This window comes from Nannospalax galili, unplaced genomic scaffold, assembly GCF_000622305.1.
Source record: "Nannospalax galili isolate Female #2095 unplaced genomic scaffold, S.galili_v1.0 scaffold1313, whole genome shotgun sequence".
In the NCBI taxonomy this organism is placed as follows: domain Eukaryota; kingdom Metazoa; phylum Chordata; class Mammalia; order Rodentia; family Spalacidae; genus Nannospalax; species Nannospalax galili.
The window spans coordinates 255,049-276,788 of NW_008333275.1; the positions used below are offsets into that span (position 1 = coordinate 255,049).

Here is a 21,740-nt window from a genome sequence, read left to right on the forward strand (position 1 = left end):
CTGATCACTTTAATCTTTGGTTATACTTTCCTTTTGAGTGTTTAAGACCAGACAGTTGGCCAAAGTAAACTATTTTTACTCTTCAGGTCATTGGAGAATCTGTTCCTCAGGGGTCACATGGGCTTGGGAGGAGCCCCTGGCTCCTTTCTTTTACAAGTTCCATGTATATGAAGATAAGTGAAAGGTCCTGCTCAACCATGACAGCAATTCCTTTTGGGTGTTTAAGACCATACAGTTGGCCAAAGTAAACTATTTTTACTCTTCAGGTCATTGGAGAATCTGTTCCTCAGGGGTCACATGGGCTTGGGAGGAGCCCCTGGCTCCTTTCTTTTACAAGTTCCATGTATATGAAGATAAGTGAAAGGTCCTGCTCAACCATGACAGCTGGCTTCAGTTGGAAGCATGGATGAGGTGTTTCCTCCTAGTTGACCCTCCTCTTTGTAGACTGGACACTGAGAGTGACACTTTATCTTGGAAGTAATCAACAGTTATGTAATAGGATTTTAAACCCTCTCAATAGGTGCGAACTCATGTGTGGTACTGTAAATATAATAAAATACACATGACTGGAGAGGTCATAGAACTTAGAGAAAACTCTACCTCTGCCACACCTCTAGACAAAATTTCTTACTGTATGTGAAATATATATTCTTATATTTTCAGACAAGTATAATATTCGCCATCAAAAAACCTTTTTGAAACAGACAGTGACTACTGAAGATTTCCACAACTGGTCACACAGACAATAAATGTCTGAGAGGTATCCAGCCTGAAGTGGTGCATCTACAGTAGAAGCTCTATTCCTAAGACTCACAGAACATAGGAGAATAGGAGGTAGAGACAATACTAATGATTCTCCTAACTCTCACTACTAAAGCTTCCTCATGCAACAGAGGGTAAAGAACACAGAAGGCCACAACTGGCTAAAGTGTAGGATATCCCTCACCAGGACTCCCATATAAAATCTAACCCACCCATTGCTAGGGCCCATTGTGGAAAAGGGGGCAGAAAGACTGTAATACCTAGGGTTAGTACATGATCCTAAGGAAACCGTCTTCTAGGTCTTTGCCCACAGAAGCTTACAGCAATGGTGACAGCATGCACAGGACCCATGCACACTCAAGCAGACAAAAACCCAGAAAACGTGGGGAAATGGCCAGGAGGACCCAACCCTGAGGAACTATTTGCAGTTGATCACTACTTGGTCAGAGGGAGTTGATCTTTAAGGGAGTAACGCTTGATAGGCTGACTATACTCAAGTGGATGAACTCACACCGAGGGACATCTGGGTACACAAACTTACTTGATAGGGGTTAACACATATGACAGAATGCCTGAAATCTGGTGGGGGGTGTAGAAGGAATGCAGATGGCAGAGGGGGTCAAAATATGATTAAGATATGTTATCTGAAATGCAAAGAATTCAATAATATTGATACTGAGAAAAAAAAGAGACCAAGCTTAATGCTGATGACATACTTGCCTACACTCCTATCTGTTAGAAGCACAGAACTTGGAAAGTCAAAAACAATATATATGAATTAGTAAAAGAAAATAGGCCAGCCTGGCAGATCACACCAGTTTTCACTGGTCCTCCTTGTGAAGATGCTTTCGTTGAGACACATTAAAATGCTCAGGATTTTCTGTGAGAAGTTAGAATCTTATTCAAGTAACACACTCATGTATGTGTTCAAATTACTGCTCTGTGGTGTAAAGACATGCGTGCAAACATTTCTGACAAATGAAAGTTTGGCATAGTCACAAAAATGAATATCTTCAGCTCCAGACTAAGTTACAAAGACAAATCATTTACTGACAATTTAGAAAAGCAAAAGAGAATGCAACCAACAAAAGGCTAAGGAAACTATGGAAAAGCTCAGTCTGGGTCCCATGAAGGGGAAAAGGAGGTGTGGAGAGCTGAATAAGCACTCAGAGGAAAAGTGTGATCATTGTACAGCAGGGGGTGTCCTCAGTAAGGAGGAAGTAAAGGACATTTGTCTGCTAACCTGAGCACAGGTTTATTTAAACAAGTTCTATATAATACTTTTCTAATGAAATGTGTCTGTCAGCTGCTTAAAGTCACAAGAGCCAGCTAAAAAGATTAAAAATACATAGAAATGCAAAATATTTACCCTAATGACCTATTCTCCAACCTTGATTTGAATGTGGGAATATTAGTAGACAGTAAGGACGGAGAACTGTAAATTATTGCTAGAGGGAAGTTAAAGAATGAGACAACAGACATTAACATGATGCAGAATTTTTTACTCTGTTTTCCACAAACAGACTTGGTAAGGACTATATTTTTTAAATATTTTATTTATTACGCAATGCCCACGGAGGACAGAAGAGGCTGTTGAATCCCCTGGAACTGGAGTCACAGATAATTGTTAGCTAGGCCTGGCCTTTTAATGCAAATATGGAAATGCAAATATCCTTTTAATGCAAATATGCATTTTCACAGAAGGAACCTGAAGCTGATCAGTGTCACCTTGCACAATGAGGGAAATCACCTGCCTTTCCATAGCAAAACTGGAGAATAACCATGCATTTTTGAGCAGCAAAAGGAACCTGCGTGTGATTCCTAGCAAATAGTTGACACCTGATGTACAACTACACTGACCGAAACCACTACTCACATGGCTATTCTACATTTAATAAAAATGAAACAATATTAGGGGAAAAAAATCTCAGCTGATACATACCAGTTAGGTGAAAAATCAACACATTACTTATGGTCAGACTTATGGGTCTAGACTGGAAGTTCACAATTCAAGTTTATTTTTAAATTTTTTGTTATTAGTATTTTATGCATATGCATTTATTGCCTGCATGTATTTAAGTGCATCTGTGTTGTGCAATGCCCACAAAGGATAGAAGAGGGCACCAAACCCCCTGGAACTAGAGTTAAGAAAGGCTGCTAGCCACCAAGTGGGCACAGGGATTTGAGCCCAGGCCTTCTGCCAGAACAGCTAATGTTTTTAACCACGGAACCATCTCTACAGCCCCCTCATTCAAGTTTTAAATATTTGAAGATTTTTATTTAAAAATACAAGAAAGGCAGCTGGAAAGATGGTTCAGTGATTAAGAGCACTAACTGCTCTTGTAGAGGACCCAGGTTCATTTCCCAGCACCCACATGGTGGCTTATAACCATCCTAACACGAGTACAGGGAATCTGTTGCCCTCTTCTGGCCCTCACAGGTATCAGTCAGGCATGTAGTGTACTTGCATACTTGTAGACAAAACACTCATACACATAAAATAAAGTAAATTAGAAAAAAATCTTTTTAAAAATGATTTTGAAAAAGAAAAATTGAAATGAAATAGCAGTACACACTTAGTTACACTAGACACATCTCAAGTGCTCAGTGACCAGTGGCAACTGTAGAGAACCACCCAAAATGGAACAGTTCCATCACTACAGAAAGTTTAAAGGACAGAGCTACTGTGCTCCTAGCTGCTCAGGAATCCTGGCAAGCCTCCCAGAAATCTTCCATCCTGAAGTCAGTACTAACTGATCCCATAAACAAGTGCATTATGGCTACCAGAACAGCATAAGACAGGGGTACAGAGAGAGAAGTCACAACACACCAGCAGCCCTGTTAACAGAAATAAGGAAGTCAAAGGAACAGGGAAAAATGAATGGAATCTGTTTCATAGAAGTCCAGAAATATTCATGTAGACTATAGACAGTCAAGACAAATTGCATAACATTTATAAAGCCTGAGCTCCCCTCCTAAACAGCCCCCCCTGACACACAGAGGAATAATATCATAATGAAAGATTTGCCAAATGCAGGGTGATGACTATGATCTGTTGATATTTTAGGATATCATTGCATATAAAAACATATTTAAATGTGAATTATTACTGAGGATCTTTGGATAAATATTAGAAAAATAAAACCATCTGTAAACAGCATGTATGGGCATAACAAAATTAAATTCATGACAAAATTAAATTTCTTCCTGTTTTTAAAAAATCATTATTTGTGGGGCTGGAGAGATAGTTCAGCAGTTAAAAACACTGACTGTTCTTGCAGAAGACCCAGGCTCATATCCCAGCACCCACATGGCAGCTAATAACTGTCCATTACTTCAGTTCCACAGGACTGACAGCCTCTTCTGTCTTTCACAGGCATTGCACAACACTGGTGCACTTACTACATGCAGGCAATACATGTGTACACATAAAATAATAAATACAATTAAAAAATGATTATTTTTATTTTTGCAATGTATCTGTACCCACTAAAGCCCCCACATACAATTTCATGTACTTTGTCATACCTGTCAATGCTTATCAAATCAAGTTTGTGGATCAAAATGTTCCTCAGTATGACCTCATCCACTGGAGACACTTCAGCCCATCTAGAGTCATTCCCCAAAAGAAGAACACCTCTCCCTCACCCAGCAGTTATCAACTGCTGATAGCTCTTTGGCTAAGGTTGGGTCCTGCTCTCCATTTCCCCAGTGCTATGCTTGGTTTTCATCTGCTTGATTTTGCATGGGTCTTGTGCATGCTGACACCACTGCTGTAGGTTCATATGAGCAAGGCCCTGGGACAATGGGAAGACTCTGTTTCCATATGGCCATGCACCTACTCTTCAGTATTAATTCAACAATGAACCTAAAAATGTTATAGCCAGTTTTGCCGAGATGTATCATTGCTCTGGAAACTGTACTTGAGTATGTTAAAGCTATAATGAAATGGTTCTTCTAAAAAATAAAAAATAAATAAATAAAAAATGTGTATAAATGGATTTCTTGAAGTCACCAAAGTCTCTTGAGGCTTCTTGAACCACCTACACTCTCTCTCCACAAAGGAAAGTTAGTTGTGCATGAGAGTCTTCTGTGCATCATCAAAACTTCTCTGATTCAAGAGATGGCAATGGGCATGTCCAGACCAGAGAAAACAGCACACATCTGGCCTCCAAAGGTTCGGGAGGGGGCTTGGTTGCATAACTTTACTCTCAGCACTTAGGAAGTCTGGACAGGAAGATCAAGAGATCAAAGACATCCTCCACTGTACAGTGAGTTGGAAGTCAGCCTGGTCTATGAGATGCTATCCATGCAAAACCAAAAAGCAGTCAAACAACCCAAAATCTGAGGACTGTAAGCATAAGAGAAGTTATACTGGTTCTTTTAAAACCCAAGTTTGTGGTCTTTGTTGGTGCATCCCTAGGAATCTAACACAATAAAACAATATAAATTTGAAATTTTAGTTAAAAGTACAAATATTTTAAAAGGCAGCAGTTACCAAAATTAACAGAAGTAGATAGAATGTCTGACTAGCCCTAAGTCCATTAAAGAAATGTTATCCCAAATTGTAAATACCTTCTCACAAAGAGATTGCCGGGTCCAGATCATCATCCCACTGATAAACTTGATCCATGATTTAAGGAAATAAAATATAAACTCTACCAAAATTTAAACTTTCAAAATGTGGAAAGAAGGTAAATACATCTTCCAAATAAAAATAAAGCCAATATTTTCCCCATATCAAAAAGAGAAAATTCTTTTTAAAAATAGCCACATGGCTCACATTTGCCTGTAACTCCAGTTCCAGAGGATCAGTTCATTTCACTCCAGGGTTCTAGACACGTAAAGCGGGATCTGTGTCACTTCAAGACTATGGAAACAGATCACTGAGACAGAATTAAAAAATTCACACATTGACCAAAACAGTTACCATCAATTTATTTTATAGAAACGTACCAAAATAGTTCAGTGGAAGAAAGACAGTATTTCAAGAAATACAGCAAAAACCTAGAGAGCCATGGGGAAATCATTGTGAACTTCAACACTTTGCTCAAAAACACTAACTTGAGGGGCTGCAGAGATAGCTCAGTGAGTAAGAGTGCTTCCTGCTCTTCCAGCAGACCTGAGTTCGGTTCTCACACCCAAGTTTGGTGGCTCACATCTGCCTGTAACTACAGCTCCAGGAGATCTGAGTCCCTCTACTGGTCCTCTGCAGCTGCCTGCATATACCTGGTAAACATGCTCACAGAAACACATATAAATTAGAATATCAAAAAATTAAAACAAACTGACATTGGTATGAACTAAATATGTAAGGCAAGCATAGAAAATAATAAATCAGGCTTCAAAAATTTGAAAACTTCTTCAATGATATAGTTCAGAACATGAAGAGGCAAGATAGTTTGGAAAACAGATTTATTAAATACATATCTAACAAAGGATTTTTATTGAAACTGCATAAAGAACATTTACAGTGCAGTAATTAGAAGACAGATAAACCCATCCAAAAAAGAAGCGAAAATGGAAAGGCACTTGACAAAGAAAAAGACAAAATGACCAATAAGCACATGAAAATACACTGCTCAGCGATGAGTGGGTCACAAAACAAATCAAGAAGAAAACATTTTTAAACCTCTGAAAATAAACGAAAACACATTACACCAAAACTTCTCAGGCACATAAAAAGGAGTCCTAAGAAGGAAATTTATATATCTAGTTAGCTCCATGAAAAAAAATCAGAAAAAGCACAAATATAGCTTAGTGATGCACCACTAGTGTTTTGGAAAATTAATACCAAGCGAAATTGCAGAGAGGAATGCCACATAGTGAAATTGAAATTAGGAGTCCTCTATAAGCTAGCCAGGAAGCCAGTGGTCAGAGGGGGGCTCATGACCAAGAGAACTCTCTACCGCAAGGAGAAGCAGGGCAGGACTTATAAAGCTTAAAAACACAATTACATCATGACAGGGGTAAAGCCAATAATCATAGTGACATCAGATCACCATAGTTACACTAGAACAGGGGCAGGTCATTTAACAAAGAGATATACAATTAACAAAAAGTTTTGGTTATGAGCAAACCAAGTTTCTCAGAATGCAGAAACAGTCGGCTCCATAGAGATGCAAGTAGAGCTGAGAGGGGGGACGTGCTATCTTGACCTTCTACCTGGCTACTTGTAAGTTTCTCAGTATTGTAGAAACAATGGACTCCTTAAAAATACCTGCATGAGACCATCTGCCTGGCTGGCTGCAGTGGGAATGCTGGGCAAAAACACAGGGTGAAGTAAATTCAGCTAGAAGAAAATGGAGTTAGTTTTGCCATTTCAGAAACAAACCCAAAACGAGTATATGAGAAGAAATAATAGAAATCAGGGCAGAAATTGATGAAATAAAAGCAAACAAAAATTAATGAATCTAAGAGCTGGTTCTTTGAGGAAAAATTAAAAGTGTGACAGACCCTTAGCCAAGTTAACGGAAAGAAAGAGAAAGGCCAGGCATGGTGGCACATGCATTAGATCCCAGCACACTGCAGGCAGAGGCAGGTAGATTTGGTGAGTTTCAGTCTGACCTGGTCTACATAGTGAGTTCCAGGTCAGCTGGAGCTACAGGGCGATCCTGTCTCAAAAAGATCATAAAAAGAAAGAGGACACCCAAATTCATAAGTTAAAAAAATCACATTTTGTGTGTGTGTGTGTGTGTGTGTGTGTGTGTGTGTGTGTGTTTCAAAACAAGGTCTCTCAGTAGCCCCAGCCTGAAATTCACTATCTCACTATGGAGACCAGCTGCTTTTGATTTCACAGAGATCCATTTATCTCTGCCTCCTGAGTGCTGTGATTAAAGGCATGCACTAATCCCACCCAACATAGATAGAAAGCAGATAGGTGGTAGATAGATGATGATAGATGATAGATAGATAGATAGATAGATAGATAGATAGATAGATAGATAGCAGATAGGTGGTAGATAGAGAGATGATGATAGATGATAGATAGATATATAGATAGATAGATGATAGGTAGATGATAGATGATAGAAGATAGATAGATGATAGATAGGTGATAGATAGATGATAGATAGATAGAAGATAGAGAGATTATAGATTGATGATAGATAGATAGATGATAGATAGATAGATAGACAGATAGATTAGATAGATAGATAGATAGATAGATAATAGATAGATAGGTGATAGATGATAGATAGGAGATAGATAAATGATAGATTGATGATATAGATAGATGATAGATAGATAGATAGATAGATGATAGATACATAGATAGATGATAGATAGATAGATAGATAGATGATAGATACATAGGTGATAGAAGATGGATGATAGATAGATTGATGATAGATAGATAGATGATAGATAGATAGATAGATAGATAGATGATAGATGATAGATAGATTGATGATAGATAGATAGATGATAGATAGATAGACAGAAAGGTAGATTAGATAGATAGATAGATAGATGATAGATACATAGATAGATAGATGATAGATAGATGATAGATAGATAGATAGATAGATGATAGATACATAGGTGATAGAAGATGGATGATAGATAGATTGATGATAGATAGATAGATGATAGAAACATAGATAGGTAGATGATAGATAGATGATAGATAGGTGATAGATGATAGATAGAAGATAGAGAGAAGATAGATTGATGATAAATAGATGATAGATAGACAGAAAGAAAGGTAGATTAGATAGATAGATAGAAGATAGAGAGATGATAGATTGATGATAGATAGATGATAGATAGACAGAAAGAAAGGTAGATTAGATAGATAGATATATGATAGATAGATAGATAGATGATAGGTGATAGATGATAGATAGATGATAGATAGATTGATGATAGATATATGATAGATACATAGATAGATGATAGATAGACAGATGATAGATAGAAAGAAAGAAAGATAGATAGATAGATAGATAGATAGATGATAAGATAGATGATAGATAGATAGATAGATAGATAGATGATAGATAGTGTGCTGGATAGCTTTAGTTTCAACTTGACTCACCTGGGTTGCGGGAGCCTCAATTAAGGAATTTCCTTTATTGGATTGCCCTGATGCCATATCTGTGCAGCATCTTCTTGATTGTTAAGTGATGTAGGAGGGACCAATCCCCTGTGGGTGGTGCCACCCCTGGGAAGGAGGGCCTGTGTTTCCTAAGAAATCAGGGTGAGCAGGGGCCAGGGGAGCAAGCCAGTAAAAAGTGATCCTCCATCTTCTGGGCTCCAGCTCCTGACTCCAGGCTCCTGCCTTGAGTTCCTACCTTGGGCTCCCTGATGAACTGTGACCTGGGAGATGTAAGACAAACAAACTATTTCCTCCCCATGTTGGTAGTGGTCAAAGTGTTTTGTCACAGCAATTGAGAGACAAACACAGATAGATGATAGATCAATAGATAGATAGATAGATGATAGATGATAGATAGATTGACAGATGATAGATAGATTTTATACATATACATATATATATGTATATATATAATAGTTTTAATGCAGTTAACCCACAGAGTGGCATAAGGCAATTCCCGGCAGCAATAGACTATCTAACAAAACGTCATTGCAAGGCATGAGATAACTCCCTTAGGGTTATTGGTCAGGGAGCTCCAAGATTTGCAAAACAACAGAGGATATGGACTTGCTCTTGGATGCCCGACACAACATCAAGATAAGACCCTGTAGCTGAAGACACCACATAATTTGGTCAAAGGACCAGGAGAAACCAACCTAGTAATGATATGGAACCCTTTCCTTGAGAGCTGGCTTTCATAGTGTTGGAAGGTGCTATGCAAGATGCTAAGGTAGAAAAGTAAACAATAATTCTACCCAGCCATGAAGCCTGCAAACACAATGACAGGTCTAACAAGATAACCCTGCTGTACAACAGTGGCACTTATACTTTGGAAGCAAAAAGCAATTATCTAACCGAACCTCAAACCCCCTCACTTGGAGGGAACTAATGCCTGGTAGTATGAAACTAGCCAAGAACCCCTGGATGGAGAGGTTATCGGCCATGGAATAGAACCTTTCACTACCATATCTTCCAGCTGCCTTTTAAATTCTCATCCTTATAGATAAACGCAGCTCTCGCATCTTATCAAAGAAGTTTCTTTTCGCAGCCGATGAAGACTAATAGTTCCAGAACTGGTCAGAATACAGAAGATGAATGACCATGGGGAGCCCACCCCAAACGGGACATCTATAACATCCTCTATCCCTAAATCTAAGGGAGCATCATGGAAGAAGGGGGCAGTAAAAGAGCCTGAAGCCCAAAACATTGCTGTGTGATAACTTTTTCTGAACAAAACAGGAATGTTGTTCCTATGAACAAGACATGCAAAGGCAAAGCACCCATCAACATGCCAACAGATAAAGATATATTTGACAGGACACACCCATAGATGAAGAGCTACAGGCAGTCGGCAGGGGTGATGCTTACAGAAGGAGAACCAATTTGTTTTGGTTTTGGTTTTGGGTTGGTTTGAGGAAGTAGTTGGAGAAATGGGAGAAACTGGAGATGGAAATGAGAGAAATGATGTGCACATAGTGTGTTCATGTATGAAATCCTCAAACATAAGAGGGCATGATTATTACAATGTGAAAGCCAAAATAACAAATCATAAGTAAATAACTGTTTATCACTAAATATCACTAGAAAGGAAATCACAAGTGAAGGCACTACATGATCTTGAACATGGAGAAAACAATTGTGACATACAGTATAAATAAATTGATAAATATGAACATGGTTATGGATAAGAACATATTACAATATCAGTACTGAATTTTTTGGGTTTGATCATTTTAGTATAATTTTATAGGAGAAATTGCTTGTCCTTGGAGAATATTTAGGTACAGTTTGGGTATTATCATAATTATTATTATTATTTGCATTCATTAGATACCTTCTTATTCTGTAATCCAGGATGACCTCAAACTTGCTATGTAGCATAGGCTGACCTCAACCTTATGCGTTTATAACATTACAAGCCTGAGCGAGCACACCTAGCTGGCCTCAATCAATATTACCATATTAGCAATTGGTTCAGCAAGAGATGAGCCAGAGATCATGCAAAATATAAGCAACTTATAATTATGTTTAAGGCTTGTTTGAGAATTCCTTGAAATATTCTTACAACTAGTCATCAAGTTTGAAATTATATTTTATGAAAAATGAAATAAATGTTTATAAAGATGATGACATTTTCTAAATGTAAAAAATAGCACACAGTAACCAAAAAATAAACAGAAACACAGGTACATTGTAGTGACGATGTCATTAAAGCCAAAAGGTATTGAAATGATTTCTCCTATTGTAATGAAATATCCATTTATCAGAGTTTTTTATTTGGTTCTGTGGGTGGCTCAGGACACAGAAAGAGTGATTCCTCAAGACCTTGGAGCAAAGGATGCCCACCCTCCAGACAAGCTGCTCTGTCTCCTCCAGGAAGAAAAATGGCTATGATCTGGTAAGTCAGATTCCAGGAGGTCATTACCCTCCTCCTCCAGCTCCTTGCTCCGTTTGCCCAGTTGACTAAATCCTGTGGTCAGAAACATCTCACTGTGAGCGGTCACAGACTACTACAGGAAACACAAAAATGACACATTCTGTGTTTACCTTTCCTTCTTGTTGCACACTGAATCAGAGAACATGTCCATTCTCTTTTCACAGATGCACGGGTAGGTTTTACCGCAGTCACTATCCTCTATTCTTGTTGAAGTAAAAAATGCACACATTCCTACTCGACATTGTAAATTCAATGCTGTCAAATCGCTGTAGAACAAGAAACGTAATGGGCAATTATTTACAGTTGAGGCTTACATTGAGGTAAATTGTGTTCTTTTTAAAAAAATTCTATTAGCAAAACCAGGAGTGGAGGCGCACGCCTTTGATCCCATCACGCTAGAGGAAGAGGCAGGCAGATCTCTATGTATTCAAGGCTGGCCTCATCTACATGGTCAATTCCAGGCTAGCTTGGCTACAGGGAGACCCTGTCTCAAAAAGACCAAAAAAAATCTTATTGGTCAAAATTTAGAAGCATTAATCAGAAATTCAACACTGAAAGATTTTCTTTTTCTTTAAGCTCATTAAAAAGAAATGCCACTTGATCGCTTCCAAATCCTAGTATAAAATAAATATATTTAATATCTTCCAAGACATAAATGACAGCAGATCAGACAGAGTGAGGCAGGCCTGTCATCCCAGCTTTTGGGTTGTAGAGGAAGGAGGACCAGGATTTCAAGGCCACCTTGCTCTACATGAAACCCTGTCTTACAGCAACAACAACAAAATAATAAAACTTAAAATGACTTTTAAAAACTAAAAAGGGAATTTGAAAATATAAATAGCTAGCAAAGTTATTTAAAGACAAACACAGAATTCCTAAGAACAAAAGTATAATTCTATTTGTAAAACAATCCATAAATAGTTTATAGAAGATTAGAAGCAAATGTGAACTTCATAATTTACATGGCTGCACGTTAAAATGGGAAGTATAAATAGATAAGAATGTGTGTACATGCCTTTATTTGAATATTCATAAATAAACATAAAAACTACCTATATGTGTCATATGATTGCTGGGGATACTAAAACTCATATCTGTCAGGATGATCTAGTCACTTCACATCACCTTAAAATTTTTATTTGGTTTGACCCTGTGCATCTTGGAACTTTCTTCAGAGCTTCTGTTAGGCATTGTATTGCTTATATTGCTATTAGGAGTCAAAAGCCTGTTTCTCTTCCTTTTCAAACAGCTTGCTCAGATATTTTCATCTTGTTGTTCTTACTATTGACCTCCATTTGACATGAGTAAAGCTGTGTGAAATTTTAGGACACTCTTGTAAGGTCCTTTCAGCTCCCACACCAGTGTTAGTGTCTGAATGGTTCCACAAACTCACAGGTTAGATGAGCCACTGTCAATCCATTTCCATTCCTTCTCCTGTTTATCATATGATAATCCAATCCAGTAATTGTTTCCATTAACTTGGGACCGAAGGCGGTCCTGTAAAGGAAATTAAATACATCTTATGATAAAGTTCTCATCTGTGAGCTGAGTAAACAGAACAACAGGAAAGGGTGGGCTGTTCCTGTCAGTTCTCTGCTGCCCTGTCCTCTCTCCCCTCAACCCTCCATTTTTCATTTTCTAAAGTGATTTTCCATTGGTAGAACAGTTAAGTCAAAATTGATATCGATTTCACAAGTAATTTAAGAGGTAAAGTTTAGGTATCTAAGAACCTCTAAGCCATTTGTGACCGTGACTTCTTTTCTGAGATGTGGTCTCACTATAGCCCACTCTGGTTTCTAAGTCACAATCCTCCTGCTTCCACCTTCCAAGTACACATATGCAAATCTGCCTCATTATATGATCCTGGTACTTTAAAGAACCATTTAAACTCTTTTTCCAGAAGAATAAGGGCTGTGGGGAAGTGGTCATTGCATCATCTTGAGTGACAGGAGGGATCATCAAAGCAAATTAAGATGAACAGTGTGTATGAAAAAAGTGCATCAAAACTCCATTTTTCACAGAGGAAACATCTCTGTTGCTCAATGTCCAGACCATGTAAGAACAAGAAGGAAAGGAGAGATATTTCTGACTTAAATATGTTATAATATGACTTAAATATATTATCACAGTGCCATGAAGTCTACATTACTAAATTTTTTAAAAATACAGGTTTTAATTTAACAACATTACTGCATCATTGTAAAATTATTTCACTATTTGTGATTAATAATTACGTTATGTTATAATTTTTAAAATCTATTAAATTTCGGATATTGTCACCTAACTTTCATTTATAAGAACATAGAGGTTTCAGGATGATCCTTGCCAGTGATTCTCTATGAAAACACAATCTGGGGCTGGAGAGATGACTCAGTGATCAAGAGTACTTACTTTTCTTGCAGAGTACCCACGTTCATTTCCCAGCAGCCACATGGCTGCCAACAACTGTTTATAGCTTGAGTTCCAGGGATTCTTGACCCTTGTCTAGCATTCTCAGGCACTGCACGTATGGGTATACTTACGTATATGCAGGTAAAACACTCATACACAGAAAAAAATAAGCAAATTTTTTTAAAGAATCATATTCTATTTATTTAGTAATAAACTTAACAGAGAGTTCGATATCAAGGCCACTATATTTTCTCTTATACAAATTCTTTTTCAAGGATAGACAACTGTATACACACTTAAGAATACTGATGAGGTAAATGTTATGGATGGTTGCAATGAATACCACCATGGGGCTGACTGGTAAAACTGTAATGACTTCCATGGTCTTTACTATTATGTTGTTTGCAGATAGAACCACAGAAGTCAACTACTTTACACAGTAATTGTCTGGCAAATGATGGAGACTGACCACTTCCCAGCAACCTCACATCTGGTTTCTTGACAGTAACCCAGACTTCTGTCTGTGGGGTTTTATTTGTCATTCTATGAAGATAAATACTTGTTGATGCCAGGCTGAATTTGCCAAAGGGTTGAACTTGATCCAGTGAAAGCGTGCATCTCTGTGAGACTCTCCTTTAGAAGGAAGGCTCTTGCAAAGACCCAACTGCAACCTTATTAACCAGGCTTATCATAACAGTTGCAGTGTGCTGAATGCTTACAAAGCAGCAGGCCAGAGTCTCCAGGGAGAATTACGTGCCCAATTTCTGCTCATATGACAGATAAAACACACAGCACTTGAATGGCCTTCTTTCTAAACTCCTCACTGGCTCCAGCATCTTATTTTCCAAGGGTAACAGAGTCCAAGAAAATAACATGTATTTAGAATATACAGCACCTGTTCATCACTGTCATCAATTGCCAAAAGGGTTAAACTGCATTCGCGGCAAGTCTGCGTACATCCACTCCATGTTTTACTGTCCATGATAAAATAATAACATTTTGTGCCACAACAGAACCAATGTCCTTCAAGGCGTTTTCCTGCAACATTGAAGGTGAATCATTAGACTCTTATCTGTTATTCTGTCAGGCAGAGCTATACGTTTATTAAGCCTCTCTAACTAAATAAAATCTCACAACTCTTAAAACTTAAGCTCTTCTCATATCTTATAGCTCTCAAAAATCAAAATTCTAGAGTGGCAGGAGATCTCTGCATGCCCATGTCCCATGCAGCATTGTTTATAAATGCCAACATATAAAAAAATTCAATATCTAATCATTGATATGTGGATAGAGAAAATGAAGCATACCTTCATAGAAGAATATTATTTAACATTTAAAAGGAAGAAAATCCATCTTGGAATGGTCAAGCATACCTATAATCCCAGCCTAAAGCAGGAGATCATCACCATTTTGAGTCTAGCCAGCCCAGGATACAGAGTTAAGACCCTGTCTCTCACCTCGCCCATAAAACGAGAAATCCTAACATATGTGAGAAAGTGTATGAACTTGAGAAATAATGCTAAGTGAAACACAGCAGGCACAGGATAATCTTTCATGATTCCAGTCATAGGAGGTTTCTAACATAGCCATGATCTCAGAAACAAAGGCTTAAGTCACTCCCTAGAGGAAGGGACACTTGTACAGTTTTAGCTTGACAGTTTCAGTTACACAGGATCATTAAATTTTAGAGATTTGCTGTAACAGAAAAGGTGTCCAAACACTACGTTAAGTGTTCTTGCCATAAAAGGGAAAAAAGAGATAAATGATGAAGCATTTGAAGAAGTTAGTCTGTTTTCATGATTGTGGTGATGGTTTCACCGGTATGTCTGTATTCCCACACTTACAAAGTTGAATACATTACAGTATGTGCCATTTTCTGGAGCAATAATACCACAATAAAATTGAGATAATTCTGCGTGATGCTTGGGATAACAACAGTGTACTAGTCGACTATGTATCCAGCCCTTGTTTTCCTAGGTGACAAAGCAGCTCAGTCTGGTTTTGAACTTGCTGCATACCCCACGATGGTCATAAATTTGCAATCCTCCTGACTCAGTTTCCTAATTGCTCAGATTATAGCATTATACCCTTTTATAAAGATAATAAACCTATTTTAAGAATATCAACTGAAATATTTTTAGATCAGAAATGACAAGAGCATTATTTTAGGATTTTTTTCCTTTCATATATTTTATAGTGCACCAGTTTTTAAAATATTATTGATCATTTAATAGTGAAGATAATAAATTCCTATTATATAACACTGAGATTCTATACAAATTTTTTGTAAACTAAATCCTGAACCAATGATGAATGTTAATTGAGTAGTGAATTAAAGATAAACAGCCCCTATGCAAAATAAAAAGTTTATTTATATTTCATATCATCATCTCTTGGGCATGATTAGTGGCATCCTTACATGGAGCTGCACAAGTGTGGACGCTATGATAAAGCTCATATATGTGCTGCAGTGAGGATATTTCGATCACAGATAGGTCAACCATCTGAAGCAAAGACAGAATGAAAATACACACACAAAATTATAATTGCACTCATATAAAACACCTTGAGTCATTCTTAGCCTAATTATTTAGTAAATATATTCTTACTGACAGCTTCCATATTCCATGTCACAAACAACGTGGGAGACTTAGAATTGCTCGCAGGAGCAAAGTGACCTGAATTTTCATGGGAGACAACACAGTATTTCATCTCCTACAGGCAGGAGGAATACCGGACTGGCCATTAGTGCTAGAAACTATAAGGTTCTACTAATCCGAACACGTTTGGGAGGCTCCAGTTCTCTACCTGAAATAAGGAAACCCACTTATATTTAAGAGACCCACATTGCCCATGATCCCACAGGCCATGAGCTCATACACTGCATGTTACATCTCAAAGCTTTGAGAGAAGAAACAATATGAAATAAATTCTGTATTTTATTCAAGATTTCCTCCATACCTGTAGACTTTAAACAGTTTAAAGTGATCTTATTATTCACATGACATCTCTTCATTTCTGTTAGGTTTTTGAGGCTCTCATACTCTTTAGACTTATTTTCCAACTTTTTTTCCTTTAAGTTCATATCATTTTGCAAGTTGAGATATTCTTCACTGACATTTTGCAGTATTTTTTGCAGTTTTTTTTGTTCTTGAACTAAAATTATAGCAGATATAAAGCACAAAAATGCTCATAAGGAATAAGTACTGAAATTTAAAATAAAAGAAAAAAGCCTCATCTTGACAGCCAAAACATACATTACTTTAATAGTACTGTAACATTCAGAAAATAACACCTTACATAACTCACCATACAAATAGCATCAAATATTTTAGTATCATAAACTTAACATGTGACATAAATATCTGAATTTAAAAAATGGTGAAAATACCTTACTTTTCAATTCCTTCATTTTTTTTCACAGTTATCACAAAAATTTCAAATAAGTGTGAAAATAAAAAAATTTCAGTCCTTCAACACTTAACATACTATGAAAGTCTGAACTAATAAACAGTTAAAATGGTAAAATTAGTATTGGAGCAATTGAGACAGTCATAGTAGGAAAAAGCACAATCTGGCTATGTAATTGTATGTGATCACAGCCTATTAGTGATTCTCGCTAAAAATGTTAAAATTCAATACAAGATAAAGCTTAAACTAAAGATCTTATAACATGCACATACAGATTTATTCTTTTGCCTCAGCCAGTCTTTGAAGTATACTTTAGGAAAAGATCTAAAGGAAACTATAATTTCTTTTCAACAACTAACTGTTCCTCAAAGAATGTTTATATGAGATTCACAGTGATCTGAGCTCAGAAGGCAGACTATCACTCAGTCCTCTGTTATCAGAAGGAATGTGACTGTGCATAAGGTAAAATGAGGCAGCTCATCACAGCCGCCAGAGTCATCTGAACAGGTGAGAGGAAAGGACACTACGATGTGCCCAGGAAAAGAAAAGTGAGCCTCTGAGGATGTCCAGACCCGGCTGCACATCCTGTGATTACAGACCAGACAATAGATGGAGCATGTTGGTAACTACATAATTGGTGTCTAATGTTCTTACTTAAACCAAAAACATGTATTTTATTTACTCACTCTGTGTCACCAACACTACTACGACTGCCATCAGCAGAAGTAAACAAAGGACCCCGAGAGCCACGGCGACGCGATGCCAGGGCACTGTGCACTCTTAAACAAAAGAAAGCAAGAAAATCGTCACCAGGGAAAGAGCTTGACCTGCCAGTAACCAGAACCTGGGACAACAGGGCAAATAAAGAGACAATCACCTATAAAATTTTACACAGATCCGTCCTGCAAACTGACTGAAGTTGCAGTGCCAATATTGTAGATTTCTGGCTGACATTCATCCATCGTGTAAATTCTATGCACAGGAGCAGTTCCATAGGATTTCATTGCTTTATTGCTCACTTTTGTCTTGAACTCTCAGTCTTCACTACTGAGCTTCACAAGCAGATAGAATGACAGTCATGTGCTGCCTGACCTGGTTCTATAGAATTCCAAAATGCATCTTTCACAGAGCACCGATAACAATAGGCCTGATGTGTGTCAGAGAATCCAAACTAGAATGTGAGGTGTGCATTCCATCAAGAGATCACAACCAAGCACAAAGAAGAAGGAAAGGTCAGCGAATGTTCTTGAGAAATTTGTAGGCAGTGGTGGATACTCTGCAGCAGAACTGCGGTAGGGCCCATCACAGAATCAACTTACTGTTCTTTTCCACAAATTCTACTTTCTCTAGACAATACTGCATTTGTCCTTGTGCATTTGAGGCCTTTAGTGTCTGAAAACCATGTTTTTGATCACCACCATATAAAGAAGTAAAAAATTTCAACTGAGAATTTAACTGTGACAATATTTGAAAGGCAGACAAAAATAAACAACAGAAAACACAGTTATGATTCAATGATTTTGGCTGCTTTCTTATTATTAAAGTTTTACAAATAAGACACTTGAAACATTTTTGGTTCACACTGTGTGTGGTGGTGTTCATCTTTAATGCTTGCCTTAGGAAGGCAGAGGCAGCTGGATCTCTGCGAGATCCACAGTGGGATAGGACTAGGGAGATGCTGTCAAAAAACTCTATCTCGGAATCTATCTATCATCTATCTACCTATCTATCTATCTAACTATCATCTATCATCTATCTATCTATGTGTGTGTGTGTGTGCGTGTGTATACTCAGTTCAAGTAAAAACAATTTTTTAGCACATACTTTTTATTTCTTTAAGAGTTTGTTAGTCTAGAACATTCCATGTTTCTTCAGTCTAGTTTGTTATTTACTTTAAAGGGTTCATGAATTTTTCTTGAATGGATTTGAGTAAAAATATCCTCATGGTCTCTCAAATTCAAAGTAATTTTTCAGTTCTTCATTCATTTTCTTAAAACAGAAAGACCATTGTTCTTCTACTCTGGCCATTGTGTACCAGCCGAGAACCCAGTGTGCAGGCAGGATACTCATTTCAAACATCAAACATGTACAGTGTATAAGAAACAGAAATCATCTACCTTTGGGGTCAGCTTCTCTGGGCTCTTCAATGTCACCAGATCTTACTCTGTTCTGTAACTCTGAAGAAGACTGAAGAAATCTCACTGTTGTATAAGTCACCTCCTGGTTGCTCATCTTGGGAGTAAGTGAAGCTGTGTTTGGTATAAAACTCTTGCCTTGATTTTCTGTCTTTAAAAAGGTTAAAATGACAAGCTTTAGGAACATACTAGGATTTGATGCACTGGGAGGCAAGGGGTGGGTTTGCTAAAGGATTACTGACTCCTTTAAGGATCTGAATCATATGAACTGAGCCTGATTTATACAAGATGTAAAAAGTCTTTTGATACTTCTGTTTATGTCATTTATGCTTCTAGTAGTCATAATACTTAGGAAATGTGGAAAGAATTTTAAAATCTGCTAATAAATCATTGCACTATTGACACAGCCAATTTTGTTCCAAATATTCAACCTACATCAACCTACATCAGGCAAAATTGGTACCACCTTAAAACATGGAAACATTTGTTTTGTGTTTTGTTTTGTTTCTTTTTATTTTGTTTTGCTTTGTTTTGAGATGGGATCTCCCTGTAGCCCCAGCTGGCCTGGAACTCTCTATGTAGACCAGGCTGGCCTTCATCACACAAAGATCCACCTGCCTCTGCCTTCTGAGTGCTGAGATTGAAGAAATGCACCACCACACCCAGGGAAACACAGAAACACTTTTAAACTGTCAATTCAAATACAAAATTCAAAGCTTTCTGAAAAAGTATCTTTTTTCAAAGCCTTTACATATATTCTGATAAACACATAAGTATGAAAATGTTATTGTAGTCTTTTGAGTTACACATATTTCTATCAGAGTTTCATAGATGCTGCTTCCAAAACTGTTATTTAAAGATTAGTGCTGCAGGTGATTAAAAATTTAAATTACAAAGTTTGATAAATAGCTGTAGAGTTGAAGCCCTAACACCTGTATTTTTAATTCTAAATGATTCTATGTGTATGAACATTTCGTAAACAATATTGTAGTCAATGATGTTCCCAGAGATGTGTATGTAAAAATAAAATTTGTCGATAGGTAATCATTAGCTAATATCCGTAACGGACTCACCTGATAATGGATACCAATACAGAAATAATTAAATAATACATACTTATAATTTTCATTTATTCTTATATTAATCAGTATGAGAAGGTGAGGCCTAGTAAATATGTAATATGGAAAACAAATTGTTCATGAATTCCTTTCAAATTATTTTAATCTATGAAATTTTCTAAATATTTCTATTTTTCTTAATTTCTTTAGAAAAAGTCTTTCCTATCAGAATTCTTCTATGTAGGTAAGATAATCTGTAAATCATTCAACCCTATTCAAAAGTAAGTAGCTCCACAAATCCCTCTTCCTTGTTTTAACTCATAGCAAAACCCTCAGCACACCAAGGATTAAAAAAAAAAAGCCATTTCATCAAGGCTGAACTCCAGTTTTCACAGAGCTAATGCTGTTCTCACAGGATCAATAAAGACAGCTTCCCTGTCAGTCTCACTCTCATGCCACACCGTCTGGAAACCTGAAGTAATAAAAACAGCTTTTACCTGAATCTCAGCCAGGCAGCAATGCTGGTGGAGAGAAATGGTCCCAGGGAGGACAAGCAGGCTCTGTGTCCTCAGCCCCTCAAAGGCTCCAAGGTGAAAGGCAGAAGTGGGTGGCCACTGACTGATCCTCCAACGCAAAATGTTCTGCCCCTCCACGTGACCAAAGTGAAAAGAGGAAATTATGTGATGAAAGCTCATAGTGCCAGGGAAGGAAAGATGGTGACCAGGTACACAGTCCTCCATTCAAATGCGCCAAAAACCTGTTCAAAATCAGTAGATGAAGACTAGCTGATAAGGAACATGTCTTTAGAAAAAAAAAAAGCACCAATATCTTCAGCAGAAACTGAAGATGCTTACAGGAAAATACTAGAAAGAAAAGATGACTATCTTATTTATATATATGGATATATGTGTATATATGTAAAAAATAGTGTGAGTATAGTCATCTCCACACTTTACCAACTGTCAGATAGTCTCTGTTTTTTAAAGAGAGAGATTACTTCAGTGTTTTTGAATTATGTTTATTGCAGCTCAGTGTATTTTAGGAATGCCTTTAAAACATTCACATTTCACTGTGAAATTCTTTATGTATTCTTCCAGTTTTTTTTTTTTTTTTTTTTTTTTTTTTTTTTTTATTTTTTTTTTTTTTTTTTTTTTTTTTTTTTTTTTTTTTTTTTTTTTAAAAGTTGGATTTCTGAGACATGGTTTCTGTGTAGCCCAAGCTGGCCTGGAACTTGATGCAGAGATCAGACTGGCCTCAGTCTCACAGAGATCAACATACTTCTGTGTCCTGAGTGCTGGGATGACCTTGCCTGGCTTCCAGTTTTTTATCTCTACATAGTGTTTTGTATGGAAGTCGGTGTTGGTCCACATGCAGTGGTGCTGGGCATCAAACTCCAGGCCTTGGGCCTGTGAGGCCAGTGCTGTACCACTCAGCCATATCCTCAG

At 37.3% G+C, this 21,740-nt stretch overlaps 1 protein-coding gene across 1 annotated transcript in view; it reads right to left on the minus strand.

Moving 5' to 3' along the window:
- The window catches only part of LOC103729810 (killer cell lectin-like receptor 5), a 29,562-nt gene extending 10,228 nt beyond the window's left edge, over nucleotides 1-19,334 (minus strand). Inside the window, exons 1-6 of the mRNA XM_008827884.1 lie at nucleotides 19,220-19,334; nucleotides 17,789-17,881; nucleotides 16,653-16,847; nucleotides 14,587-14,729; nucleotides 12,694-12,797; nucleotides 11,411-11,566 (exon numbers count right to left, since the gene is read on the minus strand). Coding sequence (XP_008826106.1) covers nucleotides 11,411-11,566; nucleotides 12,694-12,797; nucleotides 14,587-14,729; nucleotides 16,653-16,847; nucleotides 17,789-17,881; nucleotides 19,220-19,334 — 806 coding nt within the window. The remainder of the gene's footprint in view (nucleotides 1-11,410; nucleotides 11,567-12,693; nucleotides 12,798-14,586; nucleotides 14,730-16,652; nucleotides 16,848-17,788; nucleotides 17,882-19,219) is intronic.
- Nucleotides 19,335-21,740: the final 2,406 nt, after the last annotated feature.